The sequence below is a fragment of the Betta splendens genome, chromosome 19, assembly GCF_900634795.4.
Source record: "Betta splendens chromosome 19, fBetSpl5.4, whole genome shotgun sequence".
In the NCBI taxonomy this organism is placed as follows: Eukaryota; Metazoa; Chordata; class Actinopteri; order Anabantiformes; family Osphronemidae; genus Betta; species Betta splendens.
This window is the reverse complement of record NC_040898.2, coordinates 3,298,784-3,318,433: the sequence shown is the minus strand read 5'-3', so window position 1 is coordinate 3,318,433 and position 19,650 is coordinate 3,298,784. Positions and strand designations below refer to the sequence as shown.

The 19,650-nt window shown below is 40.6% G+C and overlaps 1 protein-coding gene across 8 annotated transcripts in view; it reads left to right on the top strand.

The window, feature by feature from the left end:
• The window catches only part of ca10a (carbonic anhydrase Xa), a 361,550-nt gene that overhangs the window by 106,457 nt on the left and 235,443 nt on the right, over positions 1-19,650 (top strand). For all 8 annotated transcript variants that reach the window (XR_005896960.2, XR_005896959.2, XM_055504323.1 and 5 more), the window contains one exon: positions 8,397-8,539. Coding sequence is in view for 6 of the 8 variants with exons in the window: in XM_055504323.1 (XP_055360298.1) it covers positions 8,397-8,539 (143 nt within the window). In the remaining 2 variants the exon portion in view is untranslated. The remainder of the gene's footprint in view (positions 1-8,396; positions 8,540-19,650) is intronic.

Below are 19,650 nucleotides of genomic sequence, written 5' to 3'. Positions count from 1 at the left end.
CCTTTCAAAACAAAACTAACCTGATGGACAGAAACGGGAAGAGTTACACAATACAACTTAATACAGACCCGGAGCCTGACACACCTTGACTCATTTAAACTAACATACTCACCCAGTGAAACAGAACAGATCTTTGTGTTACTTATCAAGTTATTTATTAACAAGGATTTAGATGGGAGAGTTTTGATATTTAATAAACCACACTTTATTAACTTTGTTACTTTGTCCTGTTAGAGGAACTGTTTTGATGTTTATTAAATTCTGGTAAGTCACTTCTCTTTGATTTGTTTGTGACTTGTATAGTTTAGGTGGTCAGGGAGCAGACACAGTCGCTATGCGATAACTAAGACTAAGAGGGGGTGGTGGCTGTAGAGAACATGCACAGAGGCGTGTAAGACTGCGACTCTGCGTCTTTGGCTCCACTCTGAGTTGTCACAGAGTCAGTAACATGGCCATGTTGCTAAGCAACATGGCCATGTTACTAGAGACCAGAGAGGCTCCGTCCAACGTGGGATGGACGCCGTCTCTTCTAATCAGCCCCAGGTTTTCCCCAAAAACTGCTCCAATTAGCCACAAAGCCCACATCGTTTGCAGGGCACCACCTAGACAACCAGTGCAAGTGCTGATAAGCAGGGAACAAAAACAAGCCTGAAGAGGAATCTAAATGCTAAACAGAAACTGAAATTCAAAGTTCTTCTTCTCATTAGTTCATGGATGTATGTGCTTTATAAGTGTGTCACTGTCTATTACTGTTTTTATTACTTTTAACACCATTATGAATTTAGTTTTTCAAAGTTTAACTCTTACAAAGGTGATAAACCATTGAAAGAGTTCCAGATGTTTGGGAGGCTGTTTCTCTTCCAGTATTCTGTGCAGTGATTTTTTGGTTTAGTTGTTTGTTTATACATGCCCGCTCATGCAGTGACACTTACTTTGCATTAGTATTGTGTGTGTGTAGTTATTGGTTCCCCTGCCTTGCAGTGGATTTTGGTTTGATAATTTAGTTATTAGTTTGAATGTGTCATAATTATCGAGCCTGCTTAAACAGTGCTCTTAGTTTGTATGTCCCGTTTGTATGTCCTGTAATTAATTATATTATTATATATCATTCTGAGTTTGTCCCTGGGTTGTGCTCTTTCTCTCATAGTTCATGTTTGCCCTGTTTGTTGTTTAGTTGCTGGCTGTGCATTCATCCCCCCTTCGCTCTGAGTGAGCATACAGTATGTGCACAAAAGTGTCCTTCCGCACCAGTAAGCGGAACAAGTTTGTATCTGAAAACATGAGGTTGTAACAAAATAGGCACAAAAAAATAAATAACTAAATAAAGATACACCTTAGGTAAACACATTAATAACTAAATAACTGTAGTACTGTTGTTAACTGTTAAATTAATATTAAAACTAATAATAATGTTAAGGCATGTGCATATACTCATGCATACATACATAAATACACATTCACCATTGCATATACATTATTACACATAATTGCATAATACTTAATAATAGCCGTGACATACAATTGCAACTATCATTATTGCAGCATTATTAATAGTGATACAGTGAATGACAGTAGTACATACAGCTAATATTATGAAGCCTGTTTATTGGTTTTAGTGTTGTGTGCCCCACTACAAGGTTAGTAAATCTGTTAAATAACAGTTCACAGAAAGGATGAGCCAGACATTGATGCATGAACAATGCCACTTGAAAACCCGTGAAAGCCAGGGTGATGAGAGAAACCTGGCCGCCACACCCAGTCTTACAAGTGATAAAAAGAAACCTCTTAGCCATGTAGCCTACACACCTTCAGTTCCAGGAGGGCAGGTGCCATGACTCAAGCCACCTACACAGAAACCCCTGGGAAGAGCCGCTGCAGCCACATAGACAACACCCAAGGTCAGAGCGGACCAATCTTGGGTCAATGCCCACACATTGTTTATTTAATTTAATCAGTATTGTTTTTGTGGAGGGAAGATGTTGGCTAAAAAAGGAGTTTGGAGATTATGATATGTTAATTCTGGTTGTAACTGGTGTTTTATTTTCCCATATTTTATTTTGATTTCACTCAGTTTGTTTGTCCAATTTCTTTCACTGCAGCCTCTGCTACCGATGGTCAGACCCAAGATGTTATTACCAAACAAAATATCCAAACTTCTATCATTTTATTGTGATTTAATTTTGCCCCTGAGACCTGCTCGTATGATTTCAAGTGGTCTGACAATAAGTTAACTCCGTTCTGGTTCCAAAAAACAGAGCAAACATGAATATTTGATTTAATATACAGACATATCCTAAGAATGAACACAGTACCTTGAGGTTACCGTAACCTAGAATGGTTCTTTTAAAGACTTTGTTGCAACCCTATAATGAGATGTCTGAAAAAACTTTTCTTTATGACAACTGAGCAGAAGCAGCTGAGTCTCGCACTCCCCCAGAGTTTCTGAAAATAGTATGAGATCATCCAAAAACACAAGGACTTCCCTAAGGTTGATGCCATGCCCTGAGGCATTCTATTAAACTTCCAGAACCGAGGGCCTACAAGGTCTGCCTTGTGCTTATCTCATCTACTTCAGTTTGGTAGTATCATGACTTTAGGTCCAGAATGGACAACCACTTTAAACCTATGAAAGCTAAGAAAGCTTCTTCCAAGTTGGGCAGGGCATAGGCATCTTTGATGGTCTGGAGATTTACCCTCCTGTAATCTATTTTTATTGTTCACAATGACTATGGGAGAGAAGAAACATGATTAACATAATTACTTCTTCACTCAGTTCGTTTAAATGTCTCCTCACAGCATCAAGATCTTGTGGTTAAATTGGACGTGGTTTGTGTTTGAAAGGTGTTTTGCCATTTAGTCTGATGTGGTGCTTAATTTTGTGTGTGCGACCAAAGTCAGCATTTGCTTCATCATCGCTTTCCATTCAGCTTCAACTAGGGAATCACCAAAATCAAGATGTAACTTGACTGGCTTTTGTGGTCAGTCTGCATACTGTAACTGCTTTTAAACTCTCCTTCCCAGACATTATTCCTTGCACTGCATGAATTTCAGCTGTGACACACTTGGCTGGAATCCTTTGTCGTGTCCGACACTAAAGCCTTTAAATTTTGTATTCCAATCTGACTGAGCTTTTTATAAATCCAATAGGTGTAAATTATCCTTTATTGAGATGATAAAATTCTAAATATATAAATTCCAGAGATTAAATGGTAAATCCCAAAAAGAAGAAAAATGAACTAAATGCACAGTAGTAAGGTTCCAGAAAATTAGTAACTTCCCAAAGAGGTGAAGAGATAGAACTCCCAAAGTGTGGAAAATAAACTAAGTCCAAAGCAAGATCTTCAAATTATTCTAAGTCCCAGTAGCCAGATCCCAAAATTATTCTAAGTCCCAACCGCAGGGTCTCAAAAAATGACTAAGTCCAGAGCAGTAAGATCCAGGGTCGACAAAGCGTTTATTTCACAGAAAAGTGACAGAAGACAAGACAGACTGAGAATTTTTTGTCACAACATCACCTTATATACCTGTTGCTCACAGGGTGGGATTCAGCTCCCCGGACGTTAGATCATCATCTTGACCTTTTAGGGTGTTTTTGACCATTATTTTATTACATTTTTACCCAATCATAATCCCAAACAAAAAAAGTGAAGACACTTATTACTCTGCCCTTTTCTCCCCGGGCGGGGCAGCTCCCCTCCAAACCTTCACTTTCCCAAGGTCAGGTTACTCTAGGTCAGGTGCTTGCAGCAGAAGATGCACTCCTCCCCACCTTATCTAGGTCAGTAAAACACACTGTAGTTTTAATGGTCTTGGTGGTACTACACTTCTGTTGCATAACAGGGTCTCCTCCTTACACACGTGACCCAGTGAGTGCTATTATCCACACCTGCCACAGTGGGTGCTGTTGGGTGCTGTTGTAGTACAGCAGGTGCCATATTATTTTGTAACATTGTCTCCTGAAATCTCAAGAGTAATTACTTTATAAACTTTATGAATTTACGTCATGTTTGTTGTCAGTGACTATTGAGTCAGTGACTAAACTCTGCCTAGTGTAAATTTGCCTAAATTATAAAAAATATAATGGTGTATTTGACTATAGCTGATAAGTTAGCATGATATGTAAGCTTCCTCTTGCTCTAGTTGAAAAGGATAAAGCTTTGCTTCCCACATACAGAAGGTATGCTTACAATAGAGCACCCTTAGTAATGAATGATATGTTATTTTTAAGATGAGTGCATGCAGGTTTAAACATTCTAATGTGCTACAGTGCTCAGCTGTAGAATCAGACGGGCCAAAACCCTAAGATCATTTCATGCTAAAATTGGAACCATGTCATCTGTGCTCATTCACAAGTTTTCAGCAGCTTGCCCTAAGTTTTTCCATCCATCCAATCAGTGACAGAGAATTGTCTGTTAAATGCCTTGGCTCACTCACCCAGATGGTGGGGCAACACTAGGTACCTGGCTCCATTACTCACTCCCCTAGCTGCAACAAAACCAGAACTACTGGGCTAAAACAGGAAGTGGACCTAGAGCTCTGACAGGTGCTCATCATCATATGTCTGATTGGCGAAGATGACCAGGTCTATTGTACTGTAGTGATAAAAAAACAATACCAACAGTAGAAGTAGTAATGTTAGTGTTCTACTATATGTTTCTAGTTTCCAGTTATTTAAGTAACCAGCTCTACTCCTTAAGGATCCCTGACTTGATTTCAATCAGCTTTGACTAACACCTCTCTGCACAGTTTCCTACTCAGTTTATCAGTAGTAGGCAGGGGTTTTGGAAAACGCAAAGAGCTTCCTTGAGGACCAGGTCTCAAATCCCCTGTGGTAAAAGTACAAATATGTATGCCTTACTGCCACGTCAGCATCCTTGCATCCTTGTGTCTTTTGACTGAAGGCGCCTCTGTAGCTAAAACAGTTTAATGTACTACCGTTTTAATTTATTAATATTAATATAATTTTTTTCTAAAATTGTTATTTTACAATTGATGTCATGCAAGTAAAATTAAATGCTCTGCTGAAACTGGGACACTACTCCATGAAGTGTCCCACACCTCGTGTCATCTCTTGGCAAAAAAAAAAGTATACTAAAAGTTTATTTGATCAAGTATATTGAAGTATATTTCTAAGGTATACTTTACAGCATAACTATACTTATGTCAATCTACTTCTAGTATCCTTATAAGTATACTCATTTAATACTTCTTGGGACTAAATTGGCCCACTTTCTCAGTCCCTAAAAGTCCACTTGAAGTATATTTTAAACGTATGAAATGTAAACTTTAAGCAAAGAATTCATAACGTTTTATGCACTATTAACTGTATTAAAATGCACTTTGAATAAACTCGCATATACTTGCAATTAGTATTTCTAGGCTACTAACTGTACTGAACAACTAAATTATTAGTGTACTTCAAACAGGTTATTAGTATAGCTGTAGTTTATAGATTATTTTGGATAACTCATATCAAACCTATAGTGCTACTTTTGATATGAGATATGTATTCACTTATAATAATATTTAAACTTCATTCAGCTCATTCATGGGAACTTTCATCATTGCATTTTAACCCCTTCCCTGGGATTTAACCCTGGACCTTCTGTTTCCCACAGTAAGCAGTTCTCTCCCTATTAAGCTACAAGGCCACCGTAAACTGGGGCTCATACAGTATGAGTCTGAATAGTAAAAATCGGGATTTGCCCCTTCAATCAACTCAGTGATCTGACCAGATGAGCTAACCAACCCACAGATAAATATTATAAGTAAACTTTAAATGTGTAACTACTGTATACTGAACTAAACTATTAGTGTACTACATGCAGGCTATTAGTACACCTGTATTTTCTTGTCGTTTACTATAATTGTAACTCTCGACTCATCCCAGCCACACTCATCCACTTCACACTACCCTGATACTGCGACACTCCTCCAACCCCTGTCCTTCTCAAGCACCCAGGTGAAAAAACAGGTCAGGAAGATCAAGGCCAGAAAAGCAGCTGGACCAGAGAGCATCAGCTCCAGATTCCTTAAGTTCTGCGCAAGTGAACTATGTTGAGTTATGGAGCATGTCTTCAATCTGAGCCAAGGGAGTTAAGGGGAGGGTTAAGGGAGTTAAGGGAGGTCAAGGCTCTGAAAAACGCCCTGCCTGGTACCAGTCTCCAAGACACCGCTTGCCAAAGACCTCAGCAGCTTCAGACCAGTGGCCCTCATGTCCCATATGATGAAGACACTGGAGTGACCGGTCCTGGGTCACCCCTGGGTCACCTCCGCTCTGCGGTGGGGACCTACCTGGGCCCGCTGCAGTTCGCCTACCAACACGAAATAGGAGTAGGAGTAGACCATGCCATCATCTTCCGACATCCTACAGTACATCGAGCTCTTTCTCACCCGGCAGAAGCCCGGCAGGTCTGTGAGGATCATGTTTTCTGATTTCTCCAGTGCCTTCAACACCATCCAGCTGGTGCTTCTTAAACACAAACTGGAGGTGGCTGGTGTGGACTTCCATCTGATGGAGTGGATTATGGACCATATTATAGACTACCTAACTACCTATGGACACAGACAAGCCGCAGTTTGTAAGAGCCAAATACTGTGTGGCTGACACTCTGACCTGCAGTGTGGGGGCCCCATAGGGGACTTTACTGGCCCCCTTCCTCTTCATCCTCTATACGTCGTACTTCAGACACAACACAGACAGCAGGTGTTCTGCAGAAGTTCTCTGATGACTCTGTGACCGTCGGACTGATCACAAATGATGATGATGCAGAGTATAGAGGACTCACTCAGAATTTTGTAGACGGGTGCCAGCGGAACCACCTCCTGATCAACACAGGGAAAACCAAGGAGATGGTGGTGGATTTTCGAAGACGGCAGTCTGCTGTTATTCCGCTGATGCACATCCAGGGAATGGACATTGAGAAAGTGGACTCTTATAATTAAATACCTGGGTTTGCATCTGAACAATAAACTGGACTGGACTTATAACATGGATGCAGTGTACAGGAAGGGTCAGAGCAGACTCTACCTGCTGAGGAGACTGCGGTCTTTTGGAGTAAGGGGGACACCCCTGAAAACCTTCCATGACTCTGTGGTGCCATCAGCCATCCTGTACGGTGTGGTCTGCTGAAGCAGCAGCATCACAGTGAACGACAGGAAGAGACTGAATAGGGTCATTAAAAAAAAGTCCAGCTCTGTACTGGGCTGCACTCTGGACACGGTGCATGAGGTGGGTGAGAGAAGGGTCCTGGCTAATCTCACATCTATCATGGACCAGGACTCGCACCCACTGGAGGACTCACTGTCTCCTCTGGAGAGCAGCTTCAGTGACAGTGACTGATCCACCCTCGATGAGTGAAGGAGAAATATTGCAGATGTTTCCTACCTGCTGCTATAAGGGTATACAATCAGAACTACTAACTATCTCATACTACAAAAATCCACTGTATCAGTGGTTACATAGTATTCTCTGTACAATATTTGTGCAAACTCTTTGCATTATTATATATCTATTCTATATTTACATAATCCATCCATCCATCCATTTTCCAAACCGCTTATTCCCTAATGCTGGGTCACGGGGGTGCTGGAGCCTAACCCAGCTGGCTATGGGCGAGAGGCAGGGTACACCCTGGACGGGTTGCCAGTCCATCGCAGGGCAACACAGACACAGACAACCATTCACACACACACACTCACACCTACGGGCAATGGACAGAGTCTAATCAACCTAAGGCACGTCTTTGGATTGTGGGAGGAAGCCCGAGAACCCGGAGAGAACCCACGCAAACACGGGGAGAACGTGCAAACTCCACACAGAAATGTGCAACAAATTTTTCTGTGCAACATTTGTGCAAACCGGAACAAGATTTATATTCAATCACTGTGCAATAGTCCTTCCAATTACCTCATATTGTACCTCATACATACCTCGTACTCTGCCGCTGTACTGTACTGCATTGTACTGTGCCAAAACAAACTTTTTTATTCTGTCATTGTATTCTTTGCTCTGTACATTGCTGTTTTGTAAAGTAATTTCCCCACTGTGAAACTATTTAAGGTTTTCTTTTCTTATCTTATGTTATAGTAGTACTGTAGTAGATGTAGTAGCAAATAGCGAATTGTGTTTTTTTAAGTAAGTACTGTTAGGTTCAACTCCAATTACAGCTTCAAACATAGCATCACTCTTTACTACATTGCTGGAGGCAAGGGAACAAGTCTGCACATACATAGCCTTGTAAAAGACTGACCTGTGACACGCTCTTGTCTGAACCCTGTGCCACCATCATTAAAGACATCCTGCACATCCTATAACTCATTTCAAAGTTCACAGTTGAAAGCTGTTTATTAGCAATGTAAACTGTCTGAGGATTTGATTGTGCTTTGTGTTGCAGTGCCGTCATTCTGGGGTTTGGTGAACTCAGCCTGGAACCTGTGCTCTGTGGGAAAGAGGCAGTCACCGGTTAACATTGAGACGAGCCACATGATATTTGACCCCTTCCTCACACCTATAAAGTTAAACACAGGTGGACGCAAGGTAAAGAAATGCACTATCCTACATACATCTGCAGTCTACATGACAAATGCTGTTGCTTTCCCTTTCATGTTTCTGGTCACATTTCTCATGTGTTGTCATCTACTGCTACTCAGCTGGTTGTACTGTATAGTGCTTGTTAAAGATTTGTTTCACTGACTGATGCTTCTGAATATAGTTAGTGTCCACAGAAAACGTCAGAACTGGAGATAAAATAGAGAACAAGTCACTAATTTAAAGATGCTAAGCAGTTCTAGTCCCTCTGGACCAAGTAAGTATCAGGAAGAAGACTCAGCCTGTACTATATGGTATAAGTAGTTGAAAGCCTTTTACAGATGGGCTGCTTTCAAATGTGTACAGTAGCATGGTAGGATTTATGCTATGATTGGTTACGTTTAAGTGACAGCTGTGGGTAGATGGTTGGCCTTGGTCAATAACAAAGTGTTTATGATGCATTGAAGAGTAGAGCTTACAGTATGTCTCAATCTAGGCTAAGAAACAATGACTTGTCCTAGGACCCGCATTAGTCAGGTTTCTTCCCCATTCAGTGACTTTTATCAGTTATAAATCCGAGAATGCAATATAATTCATAGAAAGATTTGGGCTTTTAATAGTCATTCTACATTTTTCCCCTTGGACAATTCATACTCACAATTGTCTCCTTTGTGATGCCTCAGAGGATTTTGACCAGCAGTGTGTCCAGCAGAAGGACGTTACAGTACATACACAAATTCCTTAGTATTAATACAAAACCTGAGAAAAGAGGTTGGGACTAGAGATGTTGAACAAGGTTGCATCTCAGTTGCGAGACAGCAATTTAAAGCTCTGTAGTAATGCCTGTGTTTCTCTAGTATAACAAACAAGACAGTTATGTATCTGCGTGTTGTCTTGATAAGTGACCTCTTGGTGGTTTAGCTGTGCTTTCTTGTTTTTACTTTGTTTACCAAATAACATATACCTGTTAAGCTGACCAATTTACACCAGAGAGACTCGTTACGTCAGCCAATCATAGACCTCCAACTTTAATAGCATTGTGTTTTACATACTTGCTTTGAAATAAAAGCCCACTGATGAACCTGCATGGGATGCCACTATTATCGATGAGTGTACAGTATGTCTCTGTAGCAACTCCAGGCTGGTGCTACAGTATGTTTTCTGTTGCTACTTAAACTGTACTTGGAACAGGAATAACAGGAAATTATCAGTCAACCAGGACTGACACTAACACACTGGACTTTTTTATTCATAATTTTAACAACTAATTAAGGTCCCTTTCATTCATTCAAAATGTGACACTTTACAAGATTAGGCCAGCGTTGTAGAAATTATAGATAACAAATCAAGATAAGAAGGGTTTGCAAAAACAGCAAACATAGTAGTTTGGCATCATAATTAGTTTTAGGCTTCAGGAACCACCACACTCACAGTTTACAGTAACACCCATGCAAGCCAAGTGTCCCTCTTTTTCCATTTCCCATTTCATCCTGTTTGAACTGCTCCCTCGTTCTCCCTCCCTCTCTTTCCCCTTTTCAGTGCTTTAAATGTAATCTGTTGCATCTCCATCTCTCTGAGCACCTGAGCTGTCAGCCAGTGAACACAAGTCTGGCTTCACCTTGTCAGTGCTGATTCATCCCTGTTCTGTCTCTGGCTGTTTGGCAGCCGGTCAGCCTTGGCCAAACATGTTACAGAGACCTGTAAAGAGCTTCCTCTCCTTGTAGTTCAGCTTGCCACTGTTATGCAGCGACAGCTTAAGCTCAATTTTTTTCCTGGAGGAAAGCAAAGACAAAGATTTATCCCACATATGCACACACTCTTAATAGATATATTGAGCTGTCCAGCATTATGGCTAATGAATAGTTAAAGGAAATTTAATTGACCTCAGCAGGGAAATGTTAATTAAGGGGAGATATGCCTGGCTGTGCACGATGGCTTGGAAGATTCACAGTTATCAAAAAAAGGCACCTTTAATTGAATACTTTTTTAATTAAATATTCAATGATGAGCTGCAATTACCTAAAGAGATTTTAATAAATGTAATCTCTTTAGATTTTGTTGTTCTCTCATAAAATACATAGGATTGCATATATTGTATACATGAATTGCTTCTGAACAAATGCAGAAAAAAATGAACAAAAGATTATCAACCACATGGGGGAATGGGACAAGCAGGCTGATTCTGCGCTTCTGGCAGTCCTGAGTCTCCCTCATTACATGGAGCATTAGGTAGAACAACAAACAGCAGACTCTTGGCATGGCAGTGGTCCTTTTACTCTGAATAGGAGAAGCAGTTTGCCCAGCTGGGCAGAAGGCCGGCCAAAAGCATTTTAGAGTACCAGCCAGTTCTTCACAAAATTTTGACTACACACTGATTTCATATGTTGTGTTTCATATCATTAGTGTATGTTTGTGTAAAGCTTCTGCAAGGTTGGTGCCTCTGCTAGTGGATCTGTTTCACAGTGGATAAGTGCAGATGTTTGTTTTACTTGTCCACCAATATATTTCGGCTACGAGGATTGTGTCGTGTCCATTAGCACTTAAAATACATTTATTTTATTATCAGCTAGTGTTTCGCTAAACAGTTTTGCTAAACACCTTTTTAGGTTCTGGGTTTGATTCCCGGAGGCGGCCCTGGGGCCCTGCACGTTCTCCCCGTGTTCTCTCCGGGTTCTCCGGCTTGGTTGATTGGCCTCTCTCCATTGCCCGTAGGTGTGAGCGTGTGTGCATGGTTGTCTGTCTCTTGCCCATAGCCAGCTGGGTCAGGCTCCAGCACCCCCTCGAACCCGCATATGGGAATAAGCGGCTTGGAAAATGGATGGAAATATTACAAATAGGGGTTTCTTTAAATTTCATGCAAACATCCAACAAACAAAAAAAACATTTTTTATATTGACATCATAAGGTTTGTCCTATTTCTCAGCTGGACTCATGCACAACTGTAAAACTGTTGACTGTGTAATAAAAGTGTTTTTTGTGCAAATATTGTAATTAATGTCATTCTGGTAAAGTATAATGTTGTAGTTTACGGCCAGATTAAAGGCAGATAATGCAATGTCTGTATCTGTTCAGTTATAATTACATTTTGACGAACGATAAAATACTGATTAAATCACATACTTTGAGAATAAACAAAGGTTTATTTTGGTGTTCAAGGAAAACTTCACCGATTTTGCATGGAGGCTGACCAAAACGACCTTGGGTGTAAGAATGAAGGGTCACTCCATATTCCTTCATATTCATTCCTCTGCAAAAGTCTTCTGACACACCACAGATTCTACATTTAGCCAAAACCCTCTTCTTTTGTTTATCTGCTGTTAGTGGTTGGAAAAACAAGTAAATTGTCCTTTCTAAGAGTCTCTGTGACGATTCACACGAACAACCAATATTGCTTACAAAAGAATGAAATTAAGTAGTATTTGGGTGGCTTCCATCCAGGCTAATGCACAGGTTAGGGTTAGCAACGCAAACCTTTGTTTACAAGCAGTACAAAACTAATGGTCCCTAACACACATTCCTTCATCAGCAGTAGAATCCACAACTTCAAGTAGTAATATTGAATTAGTTGCTGCCAACCAGTCACAGCTAATATACAAGCTAGCATTAGCAACATACGATAATGCTACTTCCGACAGTCTAAAACACCATACACAGCATAAAACACTCAGTGCTCATTTGACCGTTCTGTCGCGATTGTTTTTTTCTGGTCTGTCCAGCAGTGCAGAGACACGATGCATCCTTTGGCTCTGCCCGGTGCTGGCTCTGGGCTTACTGCTGCGGGCTGCCAGGGCAGCCTCGTCCTCCTCCAAACGGCATAACTCGCCAGCGCTGTACTCTGACTCATTCAACTAACCACAAACATCAGACTTTTTATGAAGTACTCTCTGTCTTTAAAGTAATCTACAACAGAACCTCCGGCAATTGAATATTAGTGCTGTAGATGTGACGGAAAACAATGGCAGACCAGCAGTTGCACTCCAGCAGGCTGGCTCCGCCCCCTCTCAGCCCAACCATTGCTGGGGTAGATACAGAGGAAACCAGGAAGCAATAGTTGCTCTAGTTTTAGAGCCCATGGCAAACCATCTGCCGAGGCATCTTACTGGTCAGGGTGACAAACTGACTGACAAAATATGAATACATAATGACATAAAATAAAAATCAATATCTGTCCACTGATCTGTGTTATAAATTTATTTCCTCTACATTTTTCAAAGTTTCTTCACGTTTTCACAATTAAAATCGCTGTAAAGTCGCATTTCTGGCACCAATATGGGGGGAAACGCGAGAAGAGGCATCAATGAGCCGAGCCTCAGCCCATTCTCGAGCCATTACATGGGTTAATACATGAAGAGACCGCTTCCTGTTTCACAGCTTGTCACTTGCAGATTTTTTTCTTTACCGCCGCTTTACACAAGCTCATTAATGCGTTTATCGATGTGTGTTTGATATAATTACTTCCTTGATTGCGCAAAAACGGGCAAAGAAAACTCGAAATGACAGGTGCTTGGCTGCTACTGTCAGGCGATTCACTGTTGTTTTTTTTTTGTCAGGCGCATCTTGTCAGGTTAGTAGGAAAGCATTGCACTTGTGATCTGGTGGCTCAGTGGGTAGAGCATTCTGAAAAGCAGGTGGTTATCTGTTCGAACCCAGCTGATCACTGAGTGCCCCCTCATGTGGCTGGTCGCTGCTACTCCTTGTGTGTGTATGGGTTAAATGCAGAGAAATAATTAATTAAATAAATAAAAATATTACTTAATAATATTTGAGCACACAACAAATACGCTATAATAAATATGTTTAGTATAATGTTACAGGTAGAAACGAACAGTTACACTGTAGTGCATTGGAGGTTTCTAAATGACTTTGCGCCACCTGATGGCTAAAAGCAGACTAGCATTCTGATGTTTTTCAGACGGATTAAATGTCCGTAATCCGTAATGCTACAATTGTACATTATTTTACAATTTTTATGTCTAAATTGTACATTGTTTTATGATTTTTATGTCTAAATCTTAGTAGAGATGCCAATAAATGGAAAACGGGGGTTGAGAAGGGTTTTAACTACCTTATACACTACATTCATTCATCAGAATAAGTCTTCATGAGCTACTGACCCTGACCAACTCCATGTTCCAAGTTCTTTTGGCTTTTTCCATCAGGGTTTGCCACAGTGAATCAGCCTTTTCTATCAATCTCTATCCTGGGCATCTTCTACACTCACACCTGCCAATCTCATGTCCTTTGTTAGCACTTCTGTACATCTCCTCCTTGGTCGTCCTCTTGCCCTCTTGCCTGGCAGCTCCATCTCCAATATCCTTCTAACAATATAATCACTATCCCTCCGAACTATCTCAATCTGGCCTCTCTGACTTTGTTGCTAACGCAGGCAACGTGAGCCATCCCTCTGATTAGCTCGTTCCTGATTCTGTCCAACCTCATGACTCCTAAGGAGAACCTCAACATCTCTGATGCCGCCATCTCAGCCTCTTGTCTCTTCCTCACTGCTACCGTCCCTAACCCATAGAACAGAGCTGGTCTCACCCCTGTCTTGTACACCTTTCCTTTGTTGATTTAGAGAAGGCGTATGACAAGGTGCCTCAAAGATTCAAAGACACAATGCAGCTTCTTCTGATCATCTCTGCACTTCTCCAACATTTTCAAAGCAAAAATGGCATCAGTGGTGCTCTTACGGGGCATGACACCATACTGCTGCTCACAAATCTCCACCTTCTTCCTAAGCCTGGCTTCCACTAATCTTTTCCTACAGCTTCATTGTGTGGCTCATCAACTTTATTTCTCTGTAGTTGCTGCAGTTCTGCGTGTCACCCTTGTTCTTAAAGATCGACACCAGAGCGCTTCTCCTTCATTCCTCTGGCATCTTCTCACTCTCTAGAATCCTGTTGAACAAGCTAGTTAGAAGGTCCACTGCTGTCTCTCCTAGACACTTCCACACCTCCACATGTACGTCATCAGGACCAACAGCCTTTCCACTCTTCATCATTTTCAAGGCCTTCCTTACCTCATCCTTTCTAATCTCTGATATTTCCTGCTCCACAACATCCACATCTTCCTCCCTTCTTTCCTTGTCATTTTCCTCATTCATCAGCTCCTCAAACTACTCCTTCCATCTTCTCACACAGTCCCCTTTGTTTGTTAGCACCGTTCCGTTCCATCACTGTCTTTAATTACCCCTATCTGTTGCACATCCTTCCCATCTCTATCTCTCTGTCTGGCTAGACTGTACAAGTCCTTCTGTCCTTCCCTCATGTCTAACCTGTCATACAGCTCATTGTAAGCTTTCTGTTTGGCCTTTGCCACCTCCCTCTTCACTCTGTTCTCAGCCTCCTTGTACTCCTGTCTACTTTCCTCAGTCCTTTCTACATCCCACTTCCTTTTAGCCAACCTCTTCCTCTGGATGCAGTCCTGTACTTCCTCATTCCACCACCAAGTGTCTTTATCTTCTTTCCTCCATCCAGATGACACACCCAGCAAATTTCTACCTGTTTCCCTGATTACCTCTGCTATAGTTTCCCAGTCACCTAGAAGCTCTTTCCGACCACCCATAGCCTGTCTCAGCTTCAGCCTGAATTCCTCACAAGTTGAAATATGCTTTTAATGGATAGACTTCATGTTTTCTTTGCCCTTAAAGATAAAAAGTACATAAGGAAAACTCAAGCTCAGTTTGCTCCACTGCTCCAAGCTGGATCACTGGCATCTGTTCTTTAATAAGCTGAGGAAATCTTCTGAAGGAGTAAAGAGTTTGTCAGTGTTCATCTTCATCAAAGACATTCAGGTGTGGAGATGGGGCATTGTGTCAGGGATGAAAAGTAAAATCTACAGTACACTGTGCATATAGCCAAAGCTTGACTTGAGTTTGTCACTGCACTGAGGTCCAAAGTGTTCCACACTGAGGTTTTCCTTGTATCAGAGTCTCCTACAGGCTCCTATGAACTGACATATTATCTCACACAGCTTGAAATATCTATCTTTCTTCAGCTTGACCATCTCACCTCTATGCAATACAGCACATCAGATCTCCTCCAGAAACGACTAGAATTGTTTTTGATTCAAACCTTTGGCTCTTGTCAAGTGAACTACTTGTCCTTTGCTGCTAATAACTTGGTACATTTTCAAACCTATGCCACACAACAATTCTTGGAGTATGATGCAGTGATAAACTGTAAACTCACCTGCATGGTTCTTCTGTATATTTTACCCAATCCTGCCCACAAATTCAGTTCTTTATATCACACCACACCATCTATCATCACTTACACTTGTTTAATTTACTGCAGCCTCATTTAGTAGAGGCCTGTCACAATCCGGTTCTAGTTCCTGCTTTCACCCAGAGCACACACTTGTTTTCTGTTATCTCCGGTTCATTAAGCACACCTGCCAGTAGTTAGCAATCACACCCGGTATTTAAACAACACCTCCACCAGCAGTCAGACGCCAGATTGTTGGGTATCAGTACCAACCTAGCGTTCATAGTATCGTCTACCTTGTTTTTGATCACGTCCGTTTTCCGACTGCTGATTCCTGCCTGTCCCTCGATTGTACCTTTGCCTGGATCTAGTGGTAACCTTCTGACTGACTGACCTTGTTATTTGCCTACTCCTAATCTGTACCTCTGCTGAGCTCACCTGTGTACCGAACCCTTGCACGTTTTCTGGATCCAATTATTGCCTACTCCTGTTGTGCGTTGACTGAGAACCTTTGTGTATGACCTGGACTGCCCTGACTACGTGGAAAATAAAAGACTGTTTGATAATTGATCTTCGTGTCCATACTGTGCATGTGGGTCCGACATCTGCCGAAGCCTTACAAGGCCTGGTAGCTCACTAGGTACAGCACTGGTCTAGGAAGCAGAAGGTGCCCGCTAGATCCCCGCCTCTGGCACCAGATGTGTCCTTGATCCCCCGGGGGCCTATTACAGCGTTAAAAATGAATTGACAAATTAACTGACAAATATGAATATTATACTGTTTACACATTTGGATATCTCAAATATATATTGTGCCTGCGAGTAATGCATTGATTTTAATCCCCAAAGTATCTTAATGCACAGACTCAAATCCACTCACTGTCACGTGTCACTGCCTTCTATCCACAGCAAGGAAGCATGCAACAAAACCTTTTCCTTTTTCCCTCAGCTGTTCATGATGATTGGTGGCTAGTTCACACATACAATCAGCTAAGGCTCACATGCTTGCCTTTAATCTGGGCCCATGGTATCACTGCTGTGAAACAAGGCTTCTTTAGATGTCTTCTACCTTCTGGAGCTTTTGCACAGCCTTAATGGCATTTATGATTAAATATACATCTAACAAACATGTAAATAAGTTGCCAACAATTTGCAGGATGTCACTTGGAGGTTCTAAGCTAGACCTAAATTCATGAGCTTAATGTGAATAAATCTTTGCGCTGAATTCACAGCTTATTTACTTTACATTCAGTAGCTACATGCTAAAACAAAAAGCATGTTATGCTGTGGTGCATGTTATCCTATACATCAAAAAGTGGAGTACAAAGTTACATATTTAGAGTTAGACACAAAAGCTACTGAATCATACTTAAATGAAATTTCAATACAAATAAAATCTTTCATTTAATGTTTTTTTTAGTATCAAATGATATATTGCATAAATATTAAAATAATAAATAAATAGATAAAAATCGTAAGACATCGTAGTTATGTGTTGATATTTTGATTGTAGAAGAGTAAAAAAATCAATGCTTTTCATTCAAAAGCTCACAGAGTTCACAGTGAAGTTAATTTAACCAAACTACAATAGCTACAGTTATAGGTAAAACATTTGTGTACTGTAATGCAAATGCATCTCAAATAATGCATTCAACTGGTGCACTTAGACTGAATCTTGAAGACAACTGCTGCTCTGCATCCATTGTTCCATCAGACATTGTGTTTAAATACATACTGCAGACATCCAGTATCTTACAATTAGTGAAGTCGGACCTAGTCGGACTAGTAGGGTCAGTAGTAGGGTTAACTGAGTAAATGTTACATTTCTGTTTTAGAAACAGTGTGACACATGTGAAATGAAATAGCACAGTAGCTTTACCAAAGAGTAGATAGCTAACACTGTTGCACATCATTTAATACTATTGCAGTTTTAAATATGACGTGGTCCGACACTGCCCAGCTAGACAAGTTTAATTTAATGCAAACAATAAGCTGGTCAAAAGAGCAAACATTTTCTTCCTTTTGGCTTTTACTGTTCGTTTGCAGACTTTACTGTACTTGTGCATGACCGCTACCTAGTGTATTTTGAAACTCCACTTTTTCTTACACTCCTTCTTATAGAATGAGCAAACACTTCCTTCATTATATATTATTATACAATTGCAGCAAGAAAACGAGATTACAGAGGTTTTTCAGTACTTGTGCCTCTTGTATTGAGCCTTGTTTGCTATAGAGGGGAGCCAGACTCTTCATGATGCAACCTCTACAGACACTACCAGAGACCCAGCTGCACTTTTTTCTACTGTTTTCTGATTATACCAGAATTTGCATTCTCATTATGTTAGCAGTCATCTTTCAGTCTGTGTGGTTTTAATAATTCATAACAAAAACTGTGTCAGACAATGTGCACAATAATCATCATACAGGCACAGTTGCCTACTGTACAGTACTTATACAAACGGTGGGATTGTGAGGATAATCACACAGGCAAATAAAATTGGAGATCCCAGGTATTCTGACTGATTGTAACCTATGCTGGGTACAATTAATAATCATGAATAATTGCTGGAGGACAGTAGCAGCTCTAAATTGAAAGACATAAATTAGGAAGATTGTTAGTTTGCTTTTCAGACCATGGGTCCAGGAGCCTAAAGATGCAGCCATGCAGGGTGAGGACCAATAAATGCCTCACACATTCACAATTCACAAATAAATAATATACAGAAACCCAGAACATCACTATTCAAGTTCAATTGAATTTAATTTTATTCATATAGCGCCAAATCACAACAAAGTTATCTCAAGGCCCTTTACAAACAGAAGCCGTTGCATTCGTTACAGGGCCTTCCTTCTTAGTACAAGGACACTGCCTTCTTTATGTTGTTATTTGTTGTTATGTTGGTGAACTGTAATTTTCTTTAGTTACAAACAATTAAGGAGGCCTCCTGTATTTTGTCTGGAGTGTATCCTGAATAAATCTGCACACAAGTTCACCAACGTGTTTGGAAGGTCATCTTCCTATTACATCGACTGATGTAATAGGAAGATGGAGGAAGCTTCCTCCCTTCCTCAAGGGAGGAAGCTCTGCAGTCTTAGGTCTTCTGGGGGTAGGAGCTCAGCTGACAGTATGGGTTGATGTTTTGTAGAGGAGAATGGAAGGAACCACAGTTTACTATCTCCATGAACTTATTAAACTACTTTCTATATCTTCTGTGATTTTGATTGAATAACTGATATACCACACATATATGTACAGATGACATTGCTTGTATAGAAACAGACTATGAAAGAGTTTGTTGAATAGTAATGGATATTATACAAACAAAGAAAAAACAAACAAATAGACATTGACATGACCCTACATTTGACATTTAGTCATGTGACCTTTCTTAAAGCACAGAAAAAGGTATGGTCTAAAAAATGATATACATTAGCAGTCTAGCTAGCAGTCTAGGTTGTTTTGCAGGACATGACCTGAATGTTGTAGTATGAATTACAGTTATTCACTCATGTTGTGACATGGTTACATGCATCTTGCTTGACTGTCATTTAAATCTACATGATTTTCTCTACTTACCACTTATCCACCACAGTGGCTGACAACTAGCCACAGAGCCCAGCTCATACATTTGTAGCATCCATAAGATAGATTGGAGTTCACCTGCTTCCCTCTTTTTTTTCTCCCATAACCCCACATGCTCATCAGTCATTCCACTCAAGCCCCATTTCACTCAAGTAAAATGATAGATGTGATTTTATGAGCCTGGTATTTGAAAAAGGTATTTGATCCTGTCCTGTATGGTAAAAACAGTCGGCACTACAAAAACAAATTAAGTCACTGCTTAGTCTGACCGATAGTATTTTGCAAGTTAAACATATCTGGATTTGTTCTGGAATACCACTTTATTTGTGATCC